This window comes from Condylura cristata, unplaced genomic scaffold, assembly GCF_000260355.1.
Source record: "Condylura cristata isolate star-nosed mole 26May11 unplaced genomic scaffold, ConCri1.0 scaffold00009, whole genome shotgun sequence".
NCBI lineage: Eukaryota > Metazoa > Chordata > Mammalia > Eulipotyphla > Talpidae > Condylura > Condylura cristata.
In genome coordinates, this window is record NW_004567110.1 from 27,166,302 (window position 1) to 27,191,145 (window position 24,844).

Here is a 24,844-nt window from a genome sequence, read left to right on the forward strand (position 1 = left end):
CTTTCTACAGTCCAATTCAGGCATTAAAAATGGGAAAAGATTTCAATTTCATCAAGACTCTGTGTAGCTTTTAATTTGACCTACTTTTGCTTTTTCCACACCAGTCACTCAATCAGTTTTATCAGATACTAAGATATACTTGGTTCCCTATTATACTCATGTAATATAAGTATCAATTGACATGTCTACAATATCAATTCATTTACTTAACAGTAAGCTCAAAAATGTAACTTTGGTGTTTCAAAGTTTCATCCTTTAACATTGACAATGAAAAGCTTAGAAGTTCTAAATAAAGATACCATAAACAAAATTAAGCATGCTTCATAAGACCAACATTAGTACCAAAATCTACAAGGGAAATCACAAAAAGAAAAGAAACTTGAGGAATTTTCTCCTAGTTATCCATCAAAAGAATGCAAAACTATGCAAAATAACCCATAAAGAGAAAGACAGAATACCATATGATTACATTCATTTGGAAACATGGAGAAATAAATCAAAAGAACTGCAAAAATAATTATAAAACTGTCTATAGAACTGAGGCTACAGAGAGCAAGAGTGTTGTGGAGAGCAAGGGTGAGGTGCTCAGTGAACTACATTGGAAAACTTACTTAGAGCCAACTATGCTGGATACTTTGATGGCTGATGTTTAACAACATACATGTGAAGAGATGTAAACCTTACAACTCTGAATATGCTATAAACCAATGCTTGGTAGTATTCAAAACGTGCAGCCTAATATTCTTTTGTGGGATTCCCAGCACTAGAATTGTAGTTAAATTATTGGGAAGGAGAGAGTTATATTAGCCAAGTTATAGCTACCGGGTAAAATAAAAAGACACAATTAAAATATATTTTAATTTGGGATAAGACACTAGCAAAGAGGTGTTGGTGAACAATTAAGTGAAGCATGTGCACATATGGAAATGTGAAGATGAAAAGATGTACCCCCCAATTTTTATATATGTAAAATAAATAAATACATATATAAAATAATAAATACTAATAGCATGTATTTACAAACTCACATTATAGTCAAAGTCAAAAAATAACTTAGGGACCATCTTTATTGAGAAAATGAAATAATCATATTTAGAGTAAGAAAAATTTGACATTAAAAAATATCAGCAAGGCCCTCCCTGGTGGCGCAGCGGGTTAAAGCACAGCACTGAGAATCTAAAGCCACTTCCTCATGAGTTCGATTCCCGCCTGCCCCGGAGGCGACCACATGGCGTGGCAGACCTCTCCTGACCCGCCCGCTGCTCCCCTCAGCAGTGTGCTTCGTCGATCTGCCTGTTCTGCTCCCCGCTCTGTCTCTGGTGAATTCTCTCACCCTCCGCATCTCTGGCCTGTACCCCAGTTCTGTACAAATAAATAAATAAATCTTTAAAAAAAAAAAAAAAATATCAGCAAGACAATATCAGAATAAAAAAGAAGACATACTCTATCTCTTCATTATTTTCAGAATAGTCAAAGGTACCAAACATTGCTCCAGTAATCAAAAAGCTTTTACAAACATTTTATTTGATGTATATAAAAATAGAATTTTTTAAACTAAGGTTTTATTTCTGTTGATTCTCACTCCTCTAAATTGATTTCATGGCTCTTAAATAAACTCATAAAATAGTGACAAATGGATACAATAAGGCCCAAGATTATAACACTGGAAACATAATGGCAGTTTCCCTTTCCCTGTAATATCACAAAAGTGTTAGAAATAAATCTACTTGGACTGATGAGGTTCATCTGATCATGCCTAAACTAAACACTTCCAAAAATGGAACAAAATATAATTTCTCAGGCATGGGAAAAGATGTATTCAATCCTAGAACTGTCCTGTGAAATCAATTTTGCCTAAATCATATTGCATAAAAGCTATTATTAGAAAAGAAGGAAATAGATGCTGAACACAAGAAAAATAAAAGTCACATTTCACATCTAGAAATCAGTATAGTAATGGATCATGATACTGTGATTTTTAAATTTAATATTACTCCAAACTTCAAAAGTATAATACAATGATTTCCAAAATAAACTTTAATTAAATCCTTCAGACATCTAAATTTGGCCCCAACTATTTTACATACCAAGCACACCTATTTTGTGTGTATAGCATGTGTATGTGTGTGCATGCATATGTAAAAAGCTTTAGTGATCCATTTGAGAGTAAACTGAAAACATGATGCCCATTTACCTCAAATTATGTTATTCTGTATTTACTAAGAAATGTGTTTTGAACAAATGTTGTAAATATTTTAAAATCTTCTTTAATACTTAAAGGTCCCCAACTTTTTTAGAAGTCTGTTTCACATAATTTCTTAATATGCCTGGAAAGAAGTAATATTTCCATTACAAATAAAAAGGAAATGCAGTGTCACTAAATTGAAATAAATATTGCTTGGTTCACTTCTTTTATAACATGCGATTTTCATTAGTGAGAATATCTTAGTTCTTGCCAGTAGTCAAAGAAGTGATTTATATTTCACTTAGAATGTTCTCCATTCCTAGGTGAATAATAATCGATGACCACAACACTGGATAAAATTATACAACTGATTATACCTCTTCCCTTCATTCTACAGAGTCTGCCAAGTAATAGGAAGAAGACTTGAATTCTTCACAGGTATCTCAGCCGAGAAATCTCAATCTAGCACATTCCAAATCTTATTTTGTTCATTTCAAAAATGAAAGAAGTCCTCATCAGCCAAGAGAGATCAAAAGAACCAGAAACACCCTTTCATGTGAAACAACCAAACTTAGGGAATATGGGAGGCTAGTGGGTAACTAAGAAAGATACTATTAACAGAAGAAAAAAAAAATCCTGAGAAATGTGTAAAACAAAGTTATGTACAACACTGGTTATCAAGCAACAAAGGACTGTGGACAACAACATATGAAAAACAAGGTGAGCTGTTGTACTTTCCCCTAATTACTTCTTTGAGAGAACATGCTAGACATAGTGTAGAAAAAAGGAATTAGGCAATGTTTGGCACTTTCCCCATACAATGAAGATAGAGTTGAGAGTAAAGTGTGACTAGATTATGTAGGAAAGTTTACCACAGAGAAGAGAGAGCTCTGTCCTAAATTGCTAATATCTGAATAGGAACATTAAGCAGCAAGTGTAAAAAACTCATTTGGGTCCTCCTTGGTGGCCCAGCGGGTTAAAGCACGGCACTAAGCTAAAGCCAGTTCAGCAATGAGTTCAATCCCCGCCCCAGAGGTGATCTACATGGTGCAGCAGACCTCTCCTGACCCACTCGCTGGTCCCCTCAGCAGTGTACTCCGTCTATCTGCCTGTTCTGCTTCCCACTCTGTCTCTGGTGAGTCTTCTCACTGCCCCTGCACTTCTGGCCTGTACCCCAGCTCTGTATGCATAAATAAATAAATCTTAAAAAAACACTCATATTATGAGTTTTATGATATATTATATCATTTTATATATATATGAGTTTTACGATATCATATATATATATATATATATATATATATATATACACACACACACACATATCATATTATAACAAGGCAAGACTAACAATCCTGGATGATAGTTTTCTTTAAAAGCCATACTAATTAGGATCAGAATACTTTATAGGTGCACCAAACACACTACTTTATCATCACTCCATTTATGAGAGATTTCACCTCTGATTCTGCTTATGGAGATTGTATTATCCTGTTCTCACATTTTTCTACTGTAAAAAAAAAAAAAAATGCAAAACATAGAGTGTAATCCAAAATCAACTTATCAGCTGTTTTTGCACAGATCACAGAAAGGATTTTTTTATTATTATTATTTTAAAGTAGCTGGTAAAAAAAAAAAAACAGAAAATATTGCATGACATGAAAATCATATCAAATTTGAATCTCAGTGTCTTATCAATGAAGTTTTTATTATAATACAGCCATATTTACTCTGCATTTTCACCATAATCACATACTGAACAGTTGAGACAGAGACAAAGGGTATTCAAAACCAAAAATGTCTATTATTAGACCTTTGATAAAATGTTTGCCAAATATTGATATAGGACAATGTACAAGAGGTAGAGCTCTTTAGCCTCAGTCTGAACAGATACTGAATGCTTATCAGTTTCTTAAAAATAGGTGTCTAATGGATTTTTTGATAAAACTGCTTTCTATGATTACTCTGACATCTTCTTTGAATGTTAATATCAGTTCATACAGTCATTATTTGCTCAGCACTTATTACTATACACTAAATATTCACATCTTCATTTTACAGATGATAAAACAGTATCAGTGAGAGGTGGTGACTTGTTTAAGTTTACTGTAGCTTGTAAATCATTTCTGGTTTTATGGTCTCCAAAGAGTATGTTCAAAAACACAACTGTCTAGAATAAGATTATAGAGAACAAAAGGACTGGAAGTGAACTTCCTTGCAAGAAAATATTTTCCCAAAGTGATGTTGATTGTGGTAACAGTAAACAGAAAACAAAACCTATATTCCCAAAAGGAAGGCACAATCTATCTAGAAAGCCTTTTATAAATGACAAGAAATGTACTTAACAAAACTGGTTTCCACAGTTACTTCCCTGTCAATGATAGCACAATTCTCTCCATCTTCTTAAGTATGTATCAGATTTCCTATACCACCTTTTGCTATTTCCAGATGATTTTCATTGTATAACTAATTCATAATCTATTGGCCATAATTTATTAGAGTGAGCACACCTCTTAACTCACTGCTTAACTGCTAAGTGGTTAACCTATATATTGAATTACAAAAATTCAATATAAGTCTGCACTTAAGAAACTCGACAATTCTATTACAAATATTCAAGTCTGAAAAATACAGTCAACTTCAGGAACTAAGTACATTTTAAAATGTGTGGTTTTTATTATATGGATGATTCAGATTATCTAGTATCCTTGCCTAAATTGAATAAACGCAAAATAATTATGATAATCACAGAACTGTGCTTCCTACCCCTTAGATTCATTCATCATGTACACTGATTTTTTTTTCAGAAATACATATAATATACAATTCTGAATATAATTAACATATTTTGCTTTCTAGCCAAGTTAGAAAAAAATTTAAAAACATACTAATGGAGAATAACATTAAAGATCCACTTATTCAAAATATAAAGATTTAAAATAGCAACACTTAGAAGAAATGTAATATTCTGACTTTTATGAAATATTACTTTAAAAAATCAATTTTATTTTATGACTATAAAATTTTGTTCAGGAAATATGAAAAATACTGTTTAAAGTTATTTGCATAGGATTATATTTAAAAGTCCTTTAAATATGAAGAAAAAATCTATTAATGCTTTTTACTTGTTTTATAAAATAATTTTTATATTAAAGTATTTTACAAAATGTATTTAACTCAGAGAAAAATGTGGTTTCAAGTATTATTTATACAAGTTTCAAGTTAGTCTGGTATATATGACTAAGACTGAAGAATTATGTAAATTATTATAATAAGCAAAATCTGAAATTTAAAATTTCATGTAAGTATTAAGTATTCAGTAATAAGAAGTCCCCAAGATCAAAATTTACATTCTTTGGAAAGGTAATTGCCAACTTGAGGTCTTCATTTTTCTTTCCTAACACCAAGACCTGTATGTTAGCACCACAAGGTGGTGCTAATATCCTCTCACAAATGGCTAGATACACCTCTGCTATTAATCTGCAGAAGTGACCTAAAGGTGAGTCTTTGCAACCCATAGTGTGGATAGCAACTAAGACACTCTCTAGCCTAAAAGAAAAAGCAAAAACATTAACAGTACTAGAGGTTGTTATTGTTGGTTTTAGAAAAAAATTAAATTGAATTAACATTTGGTTTACATTATTCTCATTCAATTACAATATTTTACATGGAAAAGAAGTAACTTCACGAGCAACTCTCTGTAACACCACTGTCAGATTAAATTACAACTTTGCAATCAATGAAAAAACAATCAGCATGCATAAATATAGACTTCTTTATCAATAATGTTCTGATATAGAACTCTAGTACATGCTAACATTCCAGTATTATGAAACCCATATTCATGCTACCAAAATTTGTTTCCCAGAATAACAACCCTGTTCATTTCTGTACCCTTAATCATCTTCTGAATGTAACAGTCTCTTAGGAAAATGGATTTCCTAAAGTTCAAGTTGTAAAGACACTAAAACAACTGCTAGAGTCATCCATCCTTGAGTTGATTTTTGTCTCTATCAGACAGACACGTGCACATGGATGTATAAAGAGGAAGGGATGCAGAGAGGAAGGAAGGAAAGAAGGGAAGACATGAAGGAAGGAAGTAATGATGTGGCTTCAGGGATACAATAGTAATTCAAAAAAAGGAAAGGAGAAAGTTGTTGGAAAAACTGTACTCACACCAGTACTTACATGTTTATGTATTTACAAGATATGATTGTGTGTATACATAAAATTTAACCTTCAAAATAATTACCAGTGCCCAAACTGGGTTCTAGAAGGATAAGACAAGTTGCCACAGTCACACAAACAGCAAGGATTCTATGACTTCAAAGTCACTTTTCACCGTGACTGCCTTAACATAATCATGCTAATGGTGGTGAAGGTAGCTAATATACAGTGAATGGTATATATGCCAAGTAACGCATTAAACAGTTTACATCTATTATCTCAGTTATACATAACAACCTTAATATGGTACTTTTTTTTTTTTTGGGAAAGGTGAGGCACATCAAGACGTGACTACAAATATTAAGTGATAAAGCTAGAAATCAAACCTAAGCAAAGTGGTTTAACCACTTAACATCAGTAATAAAACGCAACTATTTAAGAATTAAAGGACTGCTCAATGAGCTTTTTTTAAAAAGCCTTTTATTAAACACATAAAATGTGCAAAAATGGTGTAGCAGATACTATTGAGACCTCAAACATTCTGAAATATAATTGGAAGAATCACATACAGTAATAGGGGAAAAATCATTTGGATTATCTCTTAACACTGGGAATTTGAAACAACCTTTCTGCAACTGACATACAAGCTTCCATGGGGCCCATTAAATACAAAGCAATAAAACAGTTCCAAAGAAAAGGAAAAGCTAGATAACAATCCTAAACAGAAACATACAGTGTATGTTCCCTAAACAGTGTAACCAGAACAATGGGAAAAAGGCAGAGAAGAGTAATAGATAAGGTCAGAGAGGTAAGGAGTGGGCTTAACAACTAAGGATAGTACTTGGAATCTTCTATTTTCAATATGTAAACAAAGGATAGAAATAATATGAGCTTATTTATGATTCTTTACATCACTCTGAACATACAGCACAGCAAACTTGCAAGCAGAGACACATATAAGAGCTAAATTGTTCCACCAGTTACCAATCTTTTCCCTACCCCCAAAATCCTGAGAAAAAGCATAGTCCCAGGGCCCTCCCTGGTGCACAACATGTTAAAGCACAGCACTACAAAGCTAGTCACTTCACTGCAAGTTCGAATCCCAGCCAGGGAGTGACCCACATGGCACAGCAGACCTGTTCTGTCTAGCCCGCTGCTCCCCTCAGCAGTGTACCTGGTCGATTTGGCTGTTCTGCTCCCACTTTGTCTCTGGTGAATCCTTTTACCACACCTGCACCCCAGTTCTGCATGCATATATCTTTTTATTTATTTTTTTTAGGAAAATTACGCTCTCCACAAATAACAGCAAATGAAAGACAGTACTGGTAAGTGTCCTTGCCCTCTTTCTGTGGCTGTTGTCGACGGACTGCAGGTAGCGTTCTTTCACTGCTCACTCTCCAAATTCCCTTCTCATCTGACTAGATATGCCTAAGCTTTTAACTCTACTCTGTACACTATTCATTAAAACCTGGATTTCTACTACTGCATTAAACATTCTTGATGCTTTTTAAAAAAGTTTTAATTCAGGATGGAGAGAAACCAAAATGATATCTCCACAAATTAACAGATTTCCAAGTAATATGAAATGTCCTATGTAAGAAAATGCTATACAATAAGCAATTTCCTCTTAAAAATCTTAGACATGATCTCTGAAAGTAGGCAAATTTTTATGCTGAGGATATTTAACTTTCTAGGATGTGAACAAACTAAAAACACTTATAGAAAATTAAAAGCACTGAAGAATCTGATGAAATATCCAATATCAGTGTAAGTTTCATGTCTTTATATTCTAACATATTTCTAGTCTATTGCTTAGAAAGTACAGACTTAGAAATACAAAATCAAATGGGTTTAAAATGGCAACCACCTGGATTTTAAGTTTTCAATGATTAAAATTAAAGCTAACATTGCATAAAATAAATGTTTCCCAATACTATCTAAGTCTCAGAAAGTAATTTGTACTCTTTTTATTCCCCTAAACAAGAAGTCTTCATAGTTATTGTAAAATGAGACAGTAAAAATGAGTTAAAATTACTTTAGTCAAATATCATGTCTCATAGACTCAAACATAATAAAGATTATCTCTTTAATCATGGGTGTAATATTAGAAGTCAATATAATTAATCAAGTATAAGTGATATACCTACACACTACAAAATGAAACTTTTAAAGTGAAAAAAAATACAAAAGCATAGATAATAATATACTATAACAGTATACTTTCTTTCAGAAGTTTTCACTATGGTTTTACTAATTGTTTTACCTTTTACAAATCACTAAGTAGCCTTCCACAGGGATATGGAATCTAGCACTTACTTGGTAATATCTAATTGAATAATTAGATTTTTTGCTGTTGTTGTTAAGGAGATTTTGGCAAAGTATCAGGTCAAGTTTTTGCAATGAAATGAAACAGATCAGGAATACTTCAAGTGCAATCATTTCTTAATAAATGATAACACCAGCAAGCAAGTGCAATGAATTTTATTGTTTTGAGACAAGTTTGTCCAATTTAATAAGAATATATATCCTCAAAAAGAAAACTTAAATTTACATGAGGTTTGTGTGCCTTTAAATTCAATCAATTCTCACATTTCCTAGAATTAATTATCTTTTCAATTCCTCATGAAAAACTGTAGCAAGAAAGGATTTGAACAAGAAGGTTATTTCTTCTAACCTCACTCAATTAAATATTTTACTTAAAAGTTTCTGTCATGAAATTTTCCTTACTCACCAGATCTGCTTTTCCCTTTAATCAGTTATTTTCCAGTGATAATAAATGTAGCTAGTTAAAATGTCTTTTGTTTATGTTTTTTTTTTATTCTTTAAGTAAATTCATTTAAATTTAGGATTTGGAAGAAAAATCAATTAGTCAAATTATTCTGTCACACAAAATTCTTCAAGTTTGCCTTTCAGAATTTCTTCAAAGAAATATGTTCTTCGCTCATAAAAATATTCTTTATTTGTTCGTCAAAGCTTAACTTTTCACAATCAGATATTTTTTCATCTATTGTTTTAAATTTAACTTGTTCCTCAGAATTACTCCTCATTTCTTGGAATAAAGTCTAAATAACTTTATGTACCAAAAAGGTCATTATAAGTAGGAAGCTTGCAGAAATAAACCAGGGTTGCAAATAAGATCATTGAACATGAGCCAAAAGAGATCATTTTATTTGTGTAAAGCCTGACAATAATGAGTAATGAGAGTAAAGGATATAACCAGTCAGTGTCAACATATTCGAAATTGTTGGGAAGAATGCATATAATCTATTTCCTACTCAATTTCCTTTATAAATATAAAAAATGTATAAAAAGTATGGGAATGCTAAAATTCTACAGAAAGGCAGAAGACAGCATGATATGAAATCACAGAAGCATGATGGAGCATAATCTTGTATTAAAAAGGGTTAATATTAGCTGAGTTCCTCCATGAAGATGAACTGATACCCCAAGCAAAACTGACATACCCTCTTCATCCAAACACCAAAAACATTTTCACCATTATACTATCAATGCTACCATTGATTTTAAATAAGATATATGTGGTGGGGGGAGGAATAGGTCTCATCCCTATAGATATTAAGATTTGATGACATTTCTTCATCTTTCTAATCCATCACTCCCATAATTTATGTAACAATAACTTATCAAGCAACCATCACATGCCAATTTTCTGGAAAGCTCACACTTAATGGGGATAAATATTTAAACAAATAACTAAGGTGATATTATGCAGTATATACATGTTATTCAAATTTATAGTATATTGACAGAGGAAACTGCTAAGTCTCATAGGGAGAGGTCATGTTTTTAGAGAGGTACTGTTTGACCTGGATCTAGAAAGTTCATTTAGTATTTTCCAGGTAAAAAAGAAATTCTAGAAGGAAAGTAAGCACATTCAAAGATGCCTAAACATTAACATACACAAGCACATACACACGTGCATGCACGCACGCATACACACACACAAGTGTTACTTCAAGAGCAAAAAAACAAATGACTGAAACAGGTCAAGAAAGTGAAAGTAAACAGGTGATACCACTCTTAAGTTAAATTTAAGTCTTTCAGGCAAGAAAATCATACCAAGTTTTGAAGCAAAGGCATTCCCTGTTAAGGATCTGTGTGGGAAGTTGATTTAAAAAAAGTGGAGAAGAGAAAACAATGGTTACATTAAATATTAAATACCACAGGACAAACATTAGAATAAACAAAACCATGAATACATTTAGGAAATGTTTGGCAACGTTCTTCTTTTAGAATAGTGCATTCACTGCAAAATTTTTTCAAAATAATTAAAAATATCAAGTCTCCCTAGGAAAAGTAGAACAGCAAACTTCTACTTCTCATTTTATATTTACCATTATCATAGTTCTTTTTCCCACACTGAAAAAGCTCACTATTTAAAATTATATAACTTTGAACATCAACAGAACTACCAAATAACTGAAATTAATTTCAAGATAATTACTTTATGAAAAGAAGTCTGTATTACATTTGTCTACCTCCCTCCTATCACATATACTTCTACTTTGCAAAAACTCTCCAAGTTTTCATTTTCATTTGAGTTGCCAACTCTGTTTCTAGATAGCATTTTAAGTAGAAAATTTAAAATTCCCTATTTGTTTTACTATTATTTTTTACCTTTATTATTACTGAGGTTACAATGACTTAAGGCTCACATGCCCTCAGTTTACATTATCACACCACACCCACCACCAGGATGTCCATCTTTCTCCATCAGAGCCCAATGATTTGTTTCCACACTTGGCTCCAATTGTATCTACTATGCACATGAGAAACCCAAATGTATCCTTAAAACTTCTACATGGTTACTGACAAATATCATCATTAAATACTGAGAATTTTTTATCTCCTAAATAATGTTTAAATGTTGCTCTCTCCCTGTCAAGGTGATTCTTTCTACTGGTCTACCATGCCCACTTTATGGCAACACCTATCTATCAGTTCTCCACAGCCAAACTGCTCTTTTCAAAACATAATCACATCCTGTCAACACCACCACTGCCATATCCTTCAAAGGCCATGTTTTAAGGATGAAAATAAAGCTCATTAATGGGAAGCACAAGTTTCCACATAGTGTAATCTCTCACATTCCTCTCCATCTCCACTGGGCACTGCTCTCCCACTTGTTTCCTCTCCTCTTTCAGTTCCCCTTATTTACTATATTACTTCTCACATATTATTTTGTCAAAAATCTCTTCTCTTCAGCTAGTTAATGTCTTCACAAACTCCTTCCCATCTGAACTCAAAATATATTTCAAGAAAAATTTCTAAGATCTTCCAAAGCCAGTAAAACCTTCCCACTGTATTATCTTCTAACATTACAATTGTTTCTTCCAAGATACTGCAGCATATTTCAATATCATATTCGTGTGAGTCCATTTCTCTCCCCTTTACAAATCTTAGAAGGGTATCAATTTTTTATTTCAAACCCCTGTATCTTTACCAGATCAAAATAACAGTTTTCACTTTATTTTTTAAATGAAGCAACATTGCATTTTAACATTATTTGTCTGGTTTGATAACTGAGAATCAACATGTCAAGAAAATTTATTAAACAAATATATGAAATAAAAAATATACATGCATGTAAAATATTAAGACAATAAAGGGCACTACAATATTTTTTAAAGAATAAAAATATTTCTGGAGGCATATTGTGCCCACCAGGCATTTTCTTGTAATTACAGAAAAGTCAGACAAAGTCACCTGAATGAATACACTATAGTTATATTGTAAAAATAAAGAAAAATAGAGAGAATCTAAAATCTGCTAATCACCAAAATAATAACCATTAATAAACTGATTATGTATTACTGGGGATATTTTTCTAAAAACATGTATATATATGTTGGCCTTCCCTGATGGTGCAGCGGGTTAAGGCACAGCACTAAGAAGCTAAAACCACATCAGCATGAGTTCGATCTCTGCCCAGAGGTGATCCACATGGTGCAGCAGACCTTTCTTGATTCAGACCTCTCCTGACTTGCCCACTACTCCCCTCAGCAGTGCACTTCGTCAATCTGCCTGTTCTGCTCCCTACTCTGTCTCTGGTGAATCCTCTCACCACCCCTGTACCTATGGCCTGTACCCAGTTCTGTATGCATGAATATATAAATCTTTAAAAAATAAAACCTATATATGTATGTGTGTACGTGTGTGTACGTGTGTGTACGTGTGTGTGTGTGTGTATATCCATTATATATTCATTTTCAGATGCATGTGTATTTGAGTTAGAGGACTTTTCATAGCATGAAAACATTCTGCCAATTTTTTTTTTAAGATTTATTTATGTATGTATACCAGAACTGGGGTACAGGCCAGAGGTATAGTCGGGTGAGAGGACTCACCAGAGACAGAGAAAGGAACAGAATTGGAAGATCAACTGAAACTGAAACTGTTGAGGAGATATGTCAAGTGAGACTGGAGAGGTCTGCTGCACCATGTGAGTCACCTCCCTAACCAGGAATTGAACTTGTGCTACAGTGGCTTCAGACAGCTTCACAGTGCTGCACTTTAACCCCTTGTACCACCAGAGAGGCCTCTAAATGCTCATCTTTTAATGTTATTTTGAGAAAATTGGCAACTCAGAGAGTTACACTGAATATACATATAAATTTATTTATTTAGTGTTTGTACGGTTTCTAGATATAACAACTAAAAGTAAAGGATGCCCAACTTAATTCAAATTTCATATGAGCAATGATATTTTTTTATTTATGTTAAGAGTGTACCAAACATTACTGCTTACCTAAAACTCAGTTTATGACATATCCCATATTTTTATGGCAACTCTAATCATATGGAATGCATCATGCTGGATTTGATTTTCTCTACTATGAATTTTAGATTTTTTGTTAAATCTATTAACACTGACTTATATCTCCAGTAAGAGTAATTACTGTAAGTAGAGAAGAAAAAAAATGTTCATGCCATTTTCAAATATTAAAAGTATTTTACAACTTAAAATAAAACTGTTAATCTTCTTATAATGCAGAAAACTATTTTAAGTATGAAAAAACAACTCTTTATAAGTTGCCAATTTTCTCAAAATAACATTAAAAGATGAGCATTTGGCAGAATGCTTCCACACTATGAAAAAAACCTCTAGTTCAAGTACATGGCTAAACTGTAACATTATTCATTAAAATTATGTAAGAAATAAAAAGCATACTTAGAACATTTTACAAAAACATGAAAGCATTTTTTTGAGTTTCCTCACTATAAATAATGGACCAAAAAGACTGTACCTTATTATTCCATGGAGATAAAATGATGTCTGTTCTTACACTATTTAAAGCAAATTTTAAAATGTTAAAGAGCAAACTAATTCTCTGATCAAAATCAACTTACTTTTTACTTTTAGAATCATAAGTCTTGTAGGGGGAAATAACAATCCTGTTCATGGTAGACAGGATTAGAGAGGTAAAACAAGTAATTTGTGCATGTCATCTGATAAAGCTTATTTTTAAATTTCCTGTATTTACCAATCTTGACTCCATCTAAAATCAGAAATATGAGGTGCTAAACAAGGGCTACAAGCAATTTGTAACTTATGGGCTATTTATTTGTTAACTATACCTCAAGAAAAATGGAGGGAAAAAAGAAAAATAACACATAAGACTATAAAGTCTATAAAGTAATTGTACTATCAAACATAGAAAGCTTATGACCTGCACCTCACAGATATTATTGTTCAAGTTTTATCCCACAGTCAGGATAGATATAACAACAAAATTCAATCAACTCAATCATGCTGAAATGAAAAAAGAGAAGTTATATCATATTTGATCAATTTTCATAATTTATAAATTTAGTTTTAAAAACTACCTAAACACAAAATGACTGAACTACTTGCATATGTGTAAAAGAAGATACATTCAATAATTGTAGGATCATTATTTGCAATAATTTTTAAAAAGAATTTACAATCAACCAGTTTAGTAAGGTAGCAGGATTTAAACAGACAAAAGTAGAGGCCCTCCTATACACAAATAACCAATCAGAAGAAGTGGAAATAAAAGAGAAAAAATCCCCTTTTCAATTAAAACAAAAAGAATCAAATACTTGGGGATAAACCTAACAAGAGAGGTAAAAGACCTATACAAAGAAAACTACAAAACACTGTTAAAAGAAATACAAGAAGACACCAAGAAATGAAAAGACATCCCCTGCTAATGGATCAGGAGAATTACAGGAGAATTATCATCATCAAAATGACCATCCTACCAAAAGCAATATACAGATTTAATGCTATCCCAATGAAAGTCTCAATGACATTCTTCAAAGAAAGAGAACAAATATTGATGAGCTATATATGGCATTGCAAAAGACCTCCAATAGCCAAAGCTCTCATGACTTAAAAGAAAGAACAGAGGCATCACAATCCCAAACTTCAAGCTATACTACAAAGTAGTAATGATCAATACTGCAAGGTACTGAAACAAGAACAGACACACAAACCAGCGGATTCAAACAGAAAACCCAGATATAAACCCATAGCTGTTTATGGGCAGCTAATCTTTGACAAAGAACAAAGATATAATAAAGCAAAGAAAGCTTGTTCAACAAATGGTGCTGGGAAAACTGGGAGTGAAAACATTTAATATTTGTCTTTTTCTTTGTTACTTCTTTACCATAAATACCCTCCAAATCATCCATATCACAAATAGTAAGATTTCACCTTCTTTTGTTATAGCTGAGTAATATTCCATTGCTTATATGTACATTTTCTTTCTTTTTTTTTTTTTTAAAGATTTATTTATTCATACAGAACTGGGGTACAGGCCAGAGATGCGGAGGGTGAGAGGATTCACCAGAGACAGAGTGGGGAGCAGCTATGAAGCACACTGCTGAGGGGAGCAGCGGTCGGGCCAGGAGAGGTCTGCCACGCCATGTGGTCACCTCCGGGGCAGGCGGGGATCGAACTCATGCGGAAGTGGCCTAAGCTTCTTTGTGCTGTGCTTTAACCCGCTGCGCCACCAGGGAGGGCCCCACATTTTCTTAATCCACAAATCTGCCCTTAAGCACTCATGTTGTTTCCATGCATGGCTATTATAAAGAGTGCTTCGATGAACACAGGAGTGCATGTATGCCTTCAAGTAAGTGATTTTGTATTCTTTAGGTATATAAAAAGGAGCTGAACTGCTGGATATGGAGATCTATTTTTAATATTTTGAGGAAACACTATAGTATATCCCATAGCGGAAGACCAAGCTACATTTCCAACTATAGTATATCCCATAGCGGAAGACCAAGCTACATTTCCAACAACTGAATACAAGGGTTACCTTTTCTTTAAGCTCTTGCTGTGATTTGTTGTTGTGTTCTTTTGAATACATTCTCACAGTTGTTAGGTGGCAGCTCATGGCTGTTTTCAGCTACATTTCCCTGATAAGTGATATTAACATATTTTTCATGTTCTGGTTGGTAATCTGTATATCTTCGAAGAAGTGTCTATTTAGCTATTGCATTGATTTTTTTTTTATTATGTTCCTTGTCTTCTTTTTACTCATTTGTTAAATATAAACTACCAAAGAAAACAAGCTGGTAAAACAAGAATAACTCCTTTACCCTCTGAAAAATATGGGAGTTACAAGAAGGGAAAAGGATGAGGGAGGAAAAAAGGGTACAGGTCAATGTGATAGTAAAATGACAACAGAATTTAAGTAGAAAGTGAGTACTGAGCATGAATGGTTTATGTTCTCATGAAATTACACTGTTCTATAAACAAATGATATGCAAAAATTCTTGATTAAGTAAAAGAATCCAGGGCCCTCCCTGGTGACATGATGTGTTAAAAAGCATTGTACTGTGACCCTATCTGCAGTCACTGCAGCATGAGCTTGATCCCCAGCAAGGGAGGTGACCCATATGGTATAGCAAACCTTCCTGATCCTCCTGCTAATCCCCTCAACAGTATATTTTAGTAGATATGCCTGTTCTGCTCCCCACTCTGTCTCTAGTGAATCCTCTCACCAACCCACACATCTGGCCTATACTCCAGTTCTTGTATACATAAATGAATAAATCTTTAAAAAAAAAAAAAAAGAAATGAAAAAAGTCAATCATGGCCCTCCCTGATGGCACAACAGGTTAGGACACAGCACAATAAATAATTCTTAAAAAAAAAAAAAAAAGAAATGAAAAAAGTCAATCATGGCCCTCCCTGATGGCACAACAGGTTAGGACACAGCACTACAAGTTAGTCACAGCTACTTCAGTGTGAGTTCAATCCCCAGCTCTGGAGCTGATCCACATGGCACAAAACCTGCACCTCTGACCTATACCCCAGTTCTTTATGCATAAACAAATAAATCTTTCTTAAAAAGAATTCAATCATAACTTTCCCCTAAGATACCAAGCTTATGTTGATTGAGATTTTAAACTGAATAATACATACATTCAGATTAGAATTATTCTGCTAAAGTTGCTTTTAGTAATAAATTTTACAAACCTGCCTTTAAAAGATTGTCTGAAGTGTCAATATCTTTTATCCTATATGGTAATAATTTGAAGAGTAAATTAATTATAATGTTAAACTGGTATGTTTCACTGCATTACATCATTTATGAGCACTTGCAAAGGTTGAAACATTTGGATTTCATCTGATAGAAAACAGAAAATCACTGGTAGCTTACAAGTGACAAAATCAATTGACAATTTATACTCAATGAATGAAAGAGAACAATATAGCAATAAAACATCCTAACTATCCAAGCCACTCTATAATTAATGCTAACAAGCTAAAATATGGAAAGTAGGAATAAAAGTATGACCAGATTTTACAAAAATCTTTAAAAATAAAATGTTAAGACCTATTGACTAAGTGAATAAGTAGCAAAAAAGGACATATATTAAAATATGTCAAGTTGTGTGAAAATAGCAATACTAGTTTACATGTTTAGAACATAAATGAAAATCAGAATGGATAAAATGTTTCAGAAGTTTTATAAAAAAAATTCAAAAAGTTTGTCAATCTACAATCATATCTCTTCTTTAAAGTATGTGTCCAAGTAATATGTACCATTGTGCTCTCTCACTAGGAATGTACTTTGAAAATATGTATTTTTAAATTAAATAGTTGTTTAAAATTTTCTTACGGTCAGAATCCTTTTTTCAAACAAAACCACAAAAGTTAATCCAAAATACATCAGAGAAAAATGGCAGAATTGCTTTTATGGAACCCAGATATAAGGGCTGCAAGCCTCATTCCAATGGCAACTATACAAAACTCTACAAAACTGTCTGCAGCATACATTCAAAATAAAATTAAAAGGTTAAGTGAACACAGTCTATCAGTTTGGCCCAATGAAATAAAATGTGCACAACACTAAAATTAAGCTCATTATCTTACTGACAACTGAGACATACAAGTGGAAGAGACAGTCTTTGAAAGATGAATGGAATGAAGAGGCTAACCTTTATTTAGAGGAAATGTATAGTAAGCAATTATTTACTTCAACAGCTTGAGAAGGTAAAAATTATCAGGAGAGAGTGTACTTGCTTTAATTACTTTCCCTTGTTCATAACACTGCTTAGCTTCTAAGCCTAAATTTCAGGAAAAAAAAGAGTTTGATAAACTGCTGAGTTAAAAAGATCTCCTACTGCTTTTATCTTTTAGTAAAGCTACTGTCTGCAAAGATCTCCCCCATGAGTCATGAGTATGAACTATAGGGTTGCTCACGTCTGGTTGCTTATATCCCAGCCTGCATTCATTACTTCACCCCATTAACATTCCACGATGGGAGTCCTTCACCAGTTTTATGAGGCGAAACCACAAAATGTCAGGTTAACAAAATCCTCACACAGCAATTTTACCTTAAAATACTGCCTGTCAAGAACTTGCTTCCAAGATATTCAATAAATCACTAACTCCATAAAGCAGGTTGCAAGACTAATAAATGCAAAAATTTGCATTAGCATACAATCATGGTAACTCAGAGAACACACGCTGATTTTTACAGTCTACAATCAGAGAAGATAAGATAATATGATTTCAAGTGTGCCTGGTAGTCTATCTCAGAGCTTAGTCACATATTGAACAGTTTTACTTAACCTTCTGTTGAAACCATTTCCAATAATTCAGGTACCTGATTGGAGACATGATATACAGTAGAAAGTTTTAGAGACATGAACATACTGGTTCACCTCCTGATTTTGCCACATTAATTATATGCCCGTGTGATGGCTAAGCCTGTTTTTTTTTTCTTTTGAAATAAAAATGAAGCAAATAACTCCTTCTTCTTGGCTATCCTTCTGTTCAAAAGATGTAAGAAAAAGTACCAAACATGGTGAATGACAATAGTAATGATGATACAAGCTCAATAATAGTAAATGTTTAGTAATTGTTTTCTTCCCTCTATCTTTGTAGAGATAAACATTGCCAACTTCCATAGGAACTGCTATTCAAAATTCCTACTATCTCTAAGGAGTTCATTTACTGTCTCATCTATGCATATAAAAGTTATGGAGTCAAAACCAAGGTAAATATAACAGAGAGAAAGAACCTGAAAAGGATGATTTGTAGTCTACGCATAAGTGAAAATACATCTATATGCCTATAATTTGTTCTTTTCTCAACAAGAACAAAATATTAGTCAAACCGTTGTGCGCACACTCTAACAGTGATGATCAGTACCACTGCTTAATGTTCGACTCTTCTAACAATTATTAAATTATCTTGAATAACTATGTTTTAAGCAAGTACCTTTAAGTAGGTTAGTGCATGCAAAAATATAGCTATATTCTTGTTTGACCATGGTAAAGATCTTCTGAAGAAGCTTCACAATGAACCTAAACTATTATTACACTGCCAAAACAGAAAGCAATTAATCCTAGGTAAACCTGAAACCTATATTCTACTGTAGCCTGGAGTTAGTTGCCTAAGAGCTTGCTCATTAAGTATTTCATTTGATAGCTATTAAGTACCAGGCAATAAGACTTTCTCAGAACTATCATCAAGACCGTCAGGGATGGTCACTTTTTGAGGTCTGAAGCTATCTATCTGTACCAAAGAGAAGAGTAGAAAAGATGTGGATCCCAATAAAATGTGTATAATTTAGATAACTGATATGAGAGCAAGTCTAAATCCAAACCATCCTATACTGCCTTCGGAAAGTTAAGTCATACTGGTTCTGTTCTATGCATTTTTAATTTAAAAACATCACTTGTACAGGGCACGATAATGACATATGTGATTCAATATACAGTATAGATGTTAATATGCATGAGAGTGAACTATGATGGAGTAAGACAAAAGTGTTAAAAAATCACTGCTGGATGTTTTACATGTGTACTCATTTCCATCCTAACAACTATAGTTTCTTTGAGTTCAAATTCTCCAAATCCTACTTTAAAACAAATAACAAAACAGAACAAGAAAAGGAATCAACACGCAACTCTTGCAACATCTTAATTTATGAATATATAAAAATATAAAAATCTTTCGCATAAACATGTATATTGCATTCATATTAAACTCCCAACTCAAGGATTAAATAAACATTCCTGTTTTCAATTTCTTATTTAAAATATATAAAAGAAAATTGATGACTATTAAAAATTCATTTAAATCACTATTATTAAATTAATATGATCAATACCATGATAAATCTCAATGTTAAAAATTACTTTTGGGTCCTACCTAGTGGCACAACGGGTTGGGACTCAGTACTGCAAGCTAGCCGCAGCTGCTTCAGTGCGACTTTGATCCGCCGCCCAGGAGGTGATCCACAGGGCATGGCAGATCTCGCTTATCTTGCCCGCTGCTCCTCTCAGCAGTGTACTTCGTTGATCTGCCTGTTCTGCTCCCCATGCTGTCTCTGGTGAAGCCTCTCACTGCCCCTGCACCCCTAGCCTGTACCGAATTCTGTATGCATAAATGAATAAATATTTTTTAAAAATTACTTTTATTTTCTCTTGTGTTCCCTTTAGATGTGCAGAGTATTTAATATGAAAAATTACAGTTATACATTAAGAGCAACATAAAAAGTAGCAATATAGTCTTGGAGACTCAAAGTGCCAGAAAACAGTCTCTATTCAGGAAATAATTGCTATCTCAAACTAAGTGAAGACATTAGTGATCTAGCAAAATCCTAAATCTCACAATTTAACTTTTCTAATAACAGATTTTAATAGAGTAACTACACTGATGTAGGATCTCATATTTATCACTAAAAGATGGTTATTTTGCTCTGTATTATTAGTTAAGAGTAGTCAAAGTTATATAAAAACAAAAGAAAATTTTAAAAACCTGGAGTTCTCATCCAAATGATACAACTGAAAAAGCGCACAATGTTATCACATAAGTCATAAAAAATGTATGTTATTCAATACTTGAGAGCAGTTTTCTTGGCATCCTACATTAAGTGAGATACAGAAGGGAAAAAAAGAGTCTTCCTAAAAATTTAAACTTGAATCAACATCTCAAAGAACAACAAAAAAAAGTTGTATGTTCTTTCCTACAGGTATAAGGAGGTCTAAGTATATCAGAAACCCCCTTTTCTTGCAAATAAATAGAAAATTGATTGAAATCAAGTATTCTTGCTAAGTCGTAATCATCCACATAACCTGTATTGCATTTTATGTACAGAAGGACATAAATGGTCCATAAGAATGTTAAAGGAAAAAGTTCTCTTGTAAGCAAAGCAAAATCATAAACACTGATGAAACACGAATAAAATCCACTCTGTCCAGACATCAAACTATATTGTAAAACTAGTATATTGTAACACTATAGCAATCAAGACAGCATGGCATTGGTATAAAATAGACACCAATGGGAAAGAATAGAGAACTCAGAAATAATAAATTACATGAACAATTAATCTAAAACAAAGGGGCCAATAATATACAGTGGAGATAGGACAATCATTTCAATAAGCCATGTTGGAAAAACTAGATAGCTATATAAGAACTGAAACTAAGCCAATCTCTCCTACCACACACAAAATTAATTCAAATGGATTAAAAATTTGTATGTAAGTTTGGATACCAAAAAGACACAGATGAAAACATAAGCAAAATACATGACACTTTAGTAATGACTGAGCATTCAACTTCAACAGCAATGAAAATAAAACAAAAATAAATACATGGGACTACATCAAAATAAAGAGCTCCTCAGCAACAACAAAACTATCATTACAGTGAAAATACTTCCTATCAAATAGGAGAAAATACTTGCACATTGTATCTGACAAGGGGCAAACAACACATAACAAAATTAGAACAAAGAACTCAGTAAGAAAATAATAGGGGTGGGAGGGATAAAAGAGCTACATAGAAACTTCTCCAAAGAAGACATTAAAATATACTCAAGATCACCTATCACTGGGTGATACAAATCAAAATCGCAACGAAATATCACCTCACAACTGTGAAAATGGTCCATATCAGCAGTCCAAAACAACACTTGTTAGAAAGTGTGTAAAACAAAACAAAAAAAAAAAAAAAAGGGGGGGGGACCTCTTATACTGTTGGTGAGTTCATTCTATGGATAACTATATAGTGAGTCCTCAAAATATCTAAAAAGAGTTACCATGTGATTCAACAATTTTACTCCTAATACTAGTTTTTATTCAAGGAACACAAAAACACTAATTGGAAGAAATATATGCAATTCTCTATTCATTGAACCATTATTTTCATTAGCCAGGTTTTGGAAACAAGCTAAGTGCCAACGAGCAGATGAATTGATTAAGAAAATGTGGTGACACTTCACCACACACACACACACACACACACACACACAAGCACATAAGAGTCAGGAATTAAAAAAAAAAAAGGATAAACTCTTGCCATATAGATAAACTAGAGGGGATTATACTAAATTAAATAAGTCAGAAGGAAAAATACAAATACAGGATGATTTCCCTCATTTGGAATATAGAGAAAACGATCAATCATAACAAAGAAACAGACAAAATCAACCCAAAATAAACCCTAGAAATATGACAACAGAATTGAGGCTACTAAAGAGGTAGGGTGAAGAAATGGGAACAAAAGGGGAGCAATCCAATCATCTATGGTAAAGGAATACTGTTGTCTTTGTGGTGTTTGTATTATGATGATAAACTTCTGAGGATCTATTCCCTGAATATATTCTGTATGATACTCCTGAAAGAACCCCTTAAACCATATGCATTATTGTAAACCATTATTTTTACCTCAATAATAAACATAATATTTTAAAGTCAGAAAATAAAAACATTAAGAGGTAGATATGTTTTAATAAATAAAATCTGTATAAAATAAAAAATGTGTCAACAATGAAAATTAACAAAACTTTTATCTGGTATATGGTAATAATTATTGGAGAACATATTAAATTTAAATATATTAAATTAAAAATGCTTTATAGGAAAAGAAAACATGATACTATCTAGTATAGTCATTATTTAAGCAGGTTCACAAAGTTGAATGTGAAAGAATCTTCAGTTTTTAAAACTGAAGCTATCTGAACAAATCTGAAATATAATGAATTAGGAGTTTAGTAATTTAAAAGAATGCTCAAGAATTAGATTTGGTAATAAGGTCTGTAACTGGCAATAGTTATTTTTCTTGTGAAAGTGAAAAAAACGTTTAAAGGATACAACTAATTAAGTCAGGTTAATGCTAAACATTTGTTTAGTTTTAAAGATTTCGGAATTCACTGAAAAGAAACTTTGAGTAACCAAAGTTCAAGGGCAAGTGGATTTGTGAAAGAAAATTCCTGCCCCAAACGTGACCTAGTGAAATAAATGGAAAACAGAAAAAAAAAATCAGCTTTTTTAAGCTGCAAATACTGAGGAAAGTGACTCCATTAAAATTCTTATTTATAATAAAATATTTATGTGAATTAAATTTTTAATAAACATTTACTTGAGGAACACCTCAATACCGGTAAAGCTCACCATCCTATAAAAAGTAGATTGGCATTTATAAATTGAGTGTTTTGTCTTTTAAGCAAGTAGATAGCACTTCAAAAAATAAAACTATGGGTAATTTCCAACATTTTCTTTTTGAATACTTAAATTTATTTATTTATGCATACAAGAATTGGGGCATAAACCAGAGGAGCAGGAGGTGAGAGGATTCACCAGAGACAAAGTGGAGAGCAGAATAGACAGATCTACTGAAATACACTGCTGAGGAGAACAGTGGGAGAAACAGGAGAGGTCAGCTGTTAGTTCTCTACCCAGGGATTCAACTCATGCTACTGTGGCTGGTGACAGCATGACACAACTGAAACTTAATCCCTACTGCCAGGAGTAACTATTCCATCTTTGTCTCCTACTAAATGTTTAGAAATCACTAAAGAAAATCAAACCAAACAACAGAAAAAGATAACAAATGTCTACTGAGAAAATACACTATATAATGTTGGTCAAAATCAAGGGAGTAGGAATAAAACATGGAAAAAAGGAGGACTTTATGGAAGTTCCATTTTAAAAATATATGTAACAAGGATTAGTATTAACAATGCAAAAAAAAGGCCCTTGGCCTTTTACTACTCCATTAACATCCTGACATTAGTAACACAACAGAAATAAGACAAATTTTAGGATCCTAGAAAACTAATGTACTTCTTGAATTAGATAGTCCCTATGTCTTTCAAACAGAGAACAAACAATCATATTTCTAATTTTATACTCTTTGGGGCACTAGAAGTCATAAGTCCAAAGAATTAGCATTATCAGGTAAGATTCACAAGTTCCAAGCAGGAAAGACACAGATGCTAGCCCTGGTACCTATTAGAAGCAGTCATTCCTTCACATGCTTTTAATATTAGAACAGAACATAACTCATAGGAGTTAAATAATAATAAGGTAAGCAAATATTTAAATGCATACTAGCACTGTAAAATAAAGAGGTGAATAAAAATGAAACACTCCCATTCAACAGGAAACACAAGTCAGTTACATATAACATTTTATCCAAAAACAAGTCTGTCAAATATTGTCTTCACTGTTTTATAGAAAGAGAAAAAAAAAAAAAAAAGGCTGTAAGAGACTAACTACTTTCCCAACATTACTAAATTGTAAACAGAAGAACTTCTAATCAGATCCAAGATTCTGACTCATGCCTGCAGTCTGTTCTTTGTTTTACAGTCAGCAGATTCTATACGAGGGTTGCACCACCCTCTAGGGGCATCTTTGGAAATTAAGAGTTTCTGGTTGTCACAATGATTAGGTGACACTACTGCCATTAGCATCAGCTAAGAATGTTAAAAGTTGTTCAATGCATGCCACTCAATTTTCAAATGCACTGCCAGACATGTGTAAGTGAAAATCCTGTTCATAATTACTTGAATCCACTTTACATCTAAACACATAATGGTTTTTATTTACTTTTAACAAACCCCAAGGGTTACAGAAATTTATCTATCAGGAATATAGAGAAAAAATCATAAATCATTACTATTTCAGAAAATCCCATCACTCATGGTTATTCTATTTGAGTATATTCACTGCCAATTTTTCACACATGTTG

The 24,844-nt window shown here is 32.9% G+C and overlaps 1 protein-coding gene across 3 annotated transcripts in view; it reads right to left on the bottom strand.

Moving 5' to 3' along the window:
- VPS13B (vacuolar protein sorting 13 homolog B (yeast)) overlaps nucleotides 1-24,844 on the bottom strand; it is a 561,763-nt gene that overhangs the window by 376,728 nt on the left and 160,191 nt on the right. Inside the window, exon 20 of one of the 3 annotated variants that reach the window (XM_012722965.1) lies at nucleotides 3,582-3,695. The exons of the other annotated variants lie outside the window; for them this stretch is intronic. Coding sequence (XP_012578419.1) covers nucleotides 3,658-3,695 — 38 coding nt within the window. The 3' untranslated portion in view covers nucleotides 3,582-3,657. Of the gene's footprint in view, nucleotides 1-3,581; nucleotides 3,696-24,844 lie in introns of those variants that run through there. 3 annotated transcript variants of the gene reach the window in all.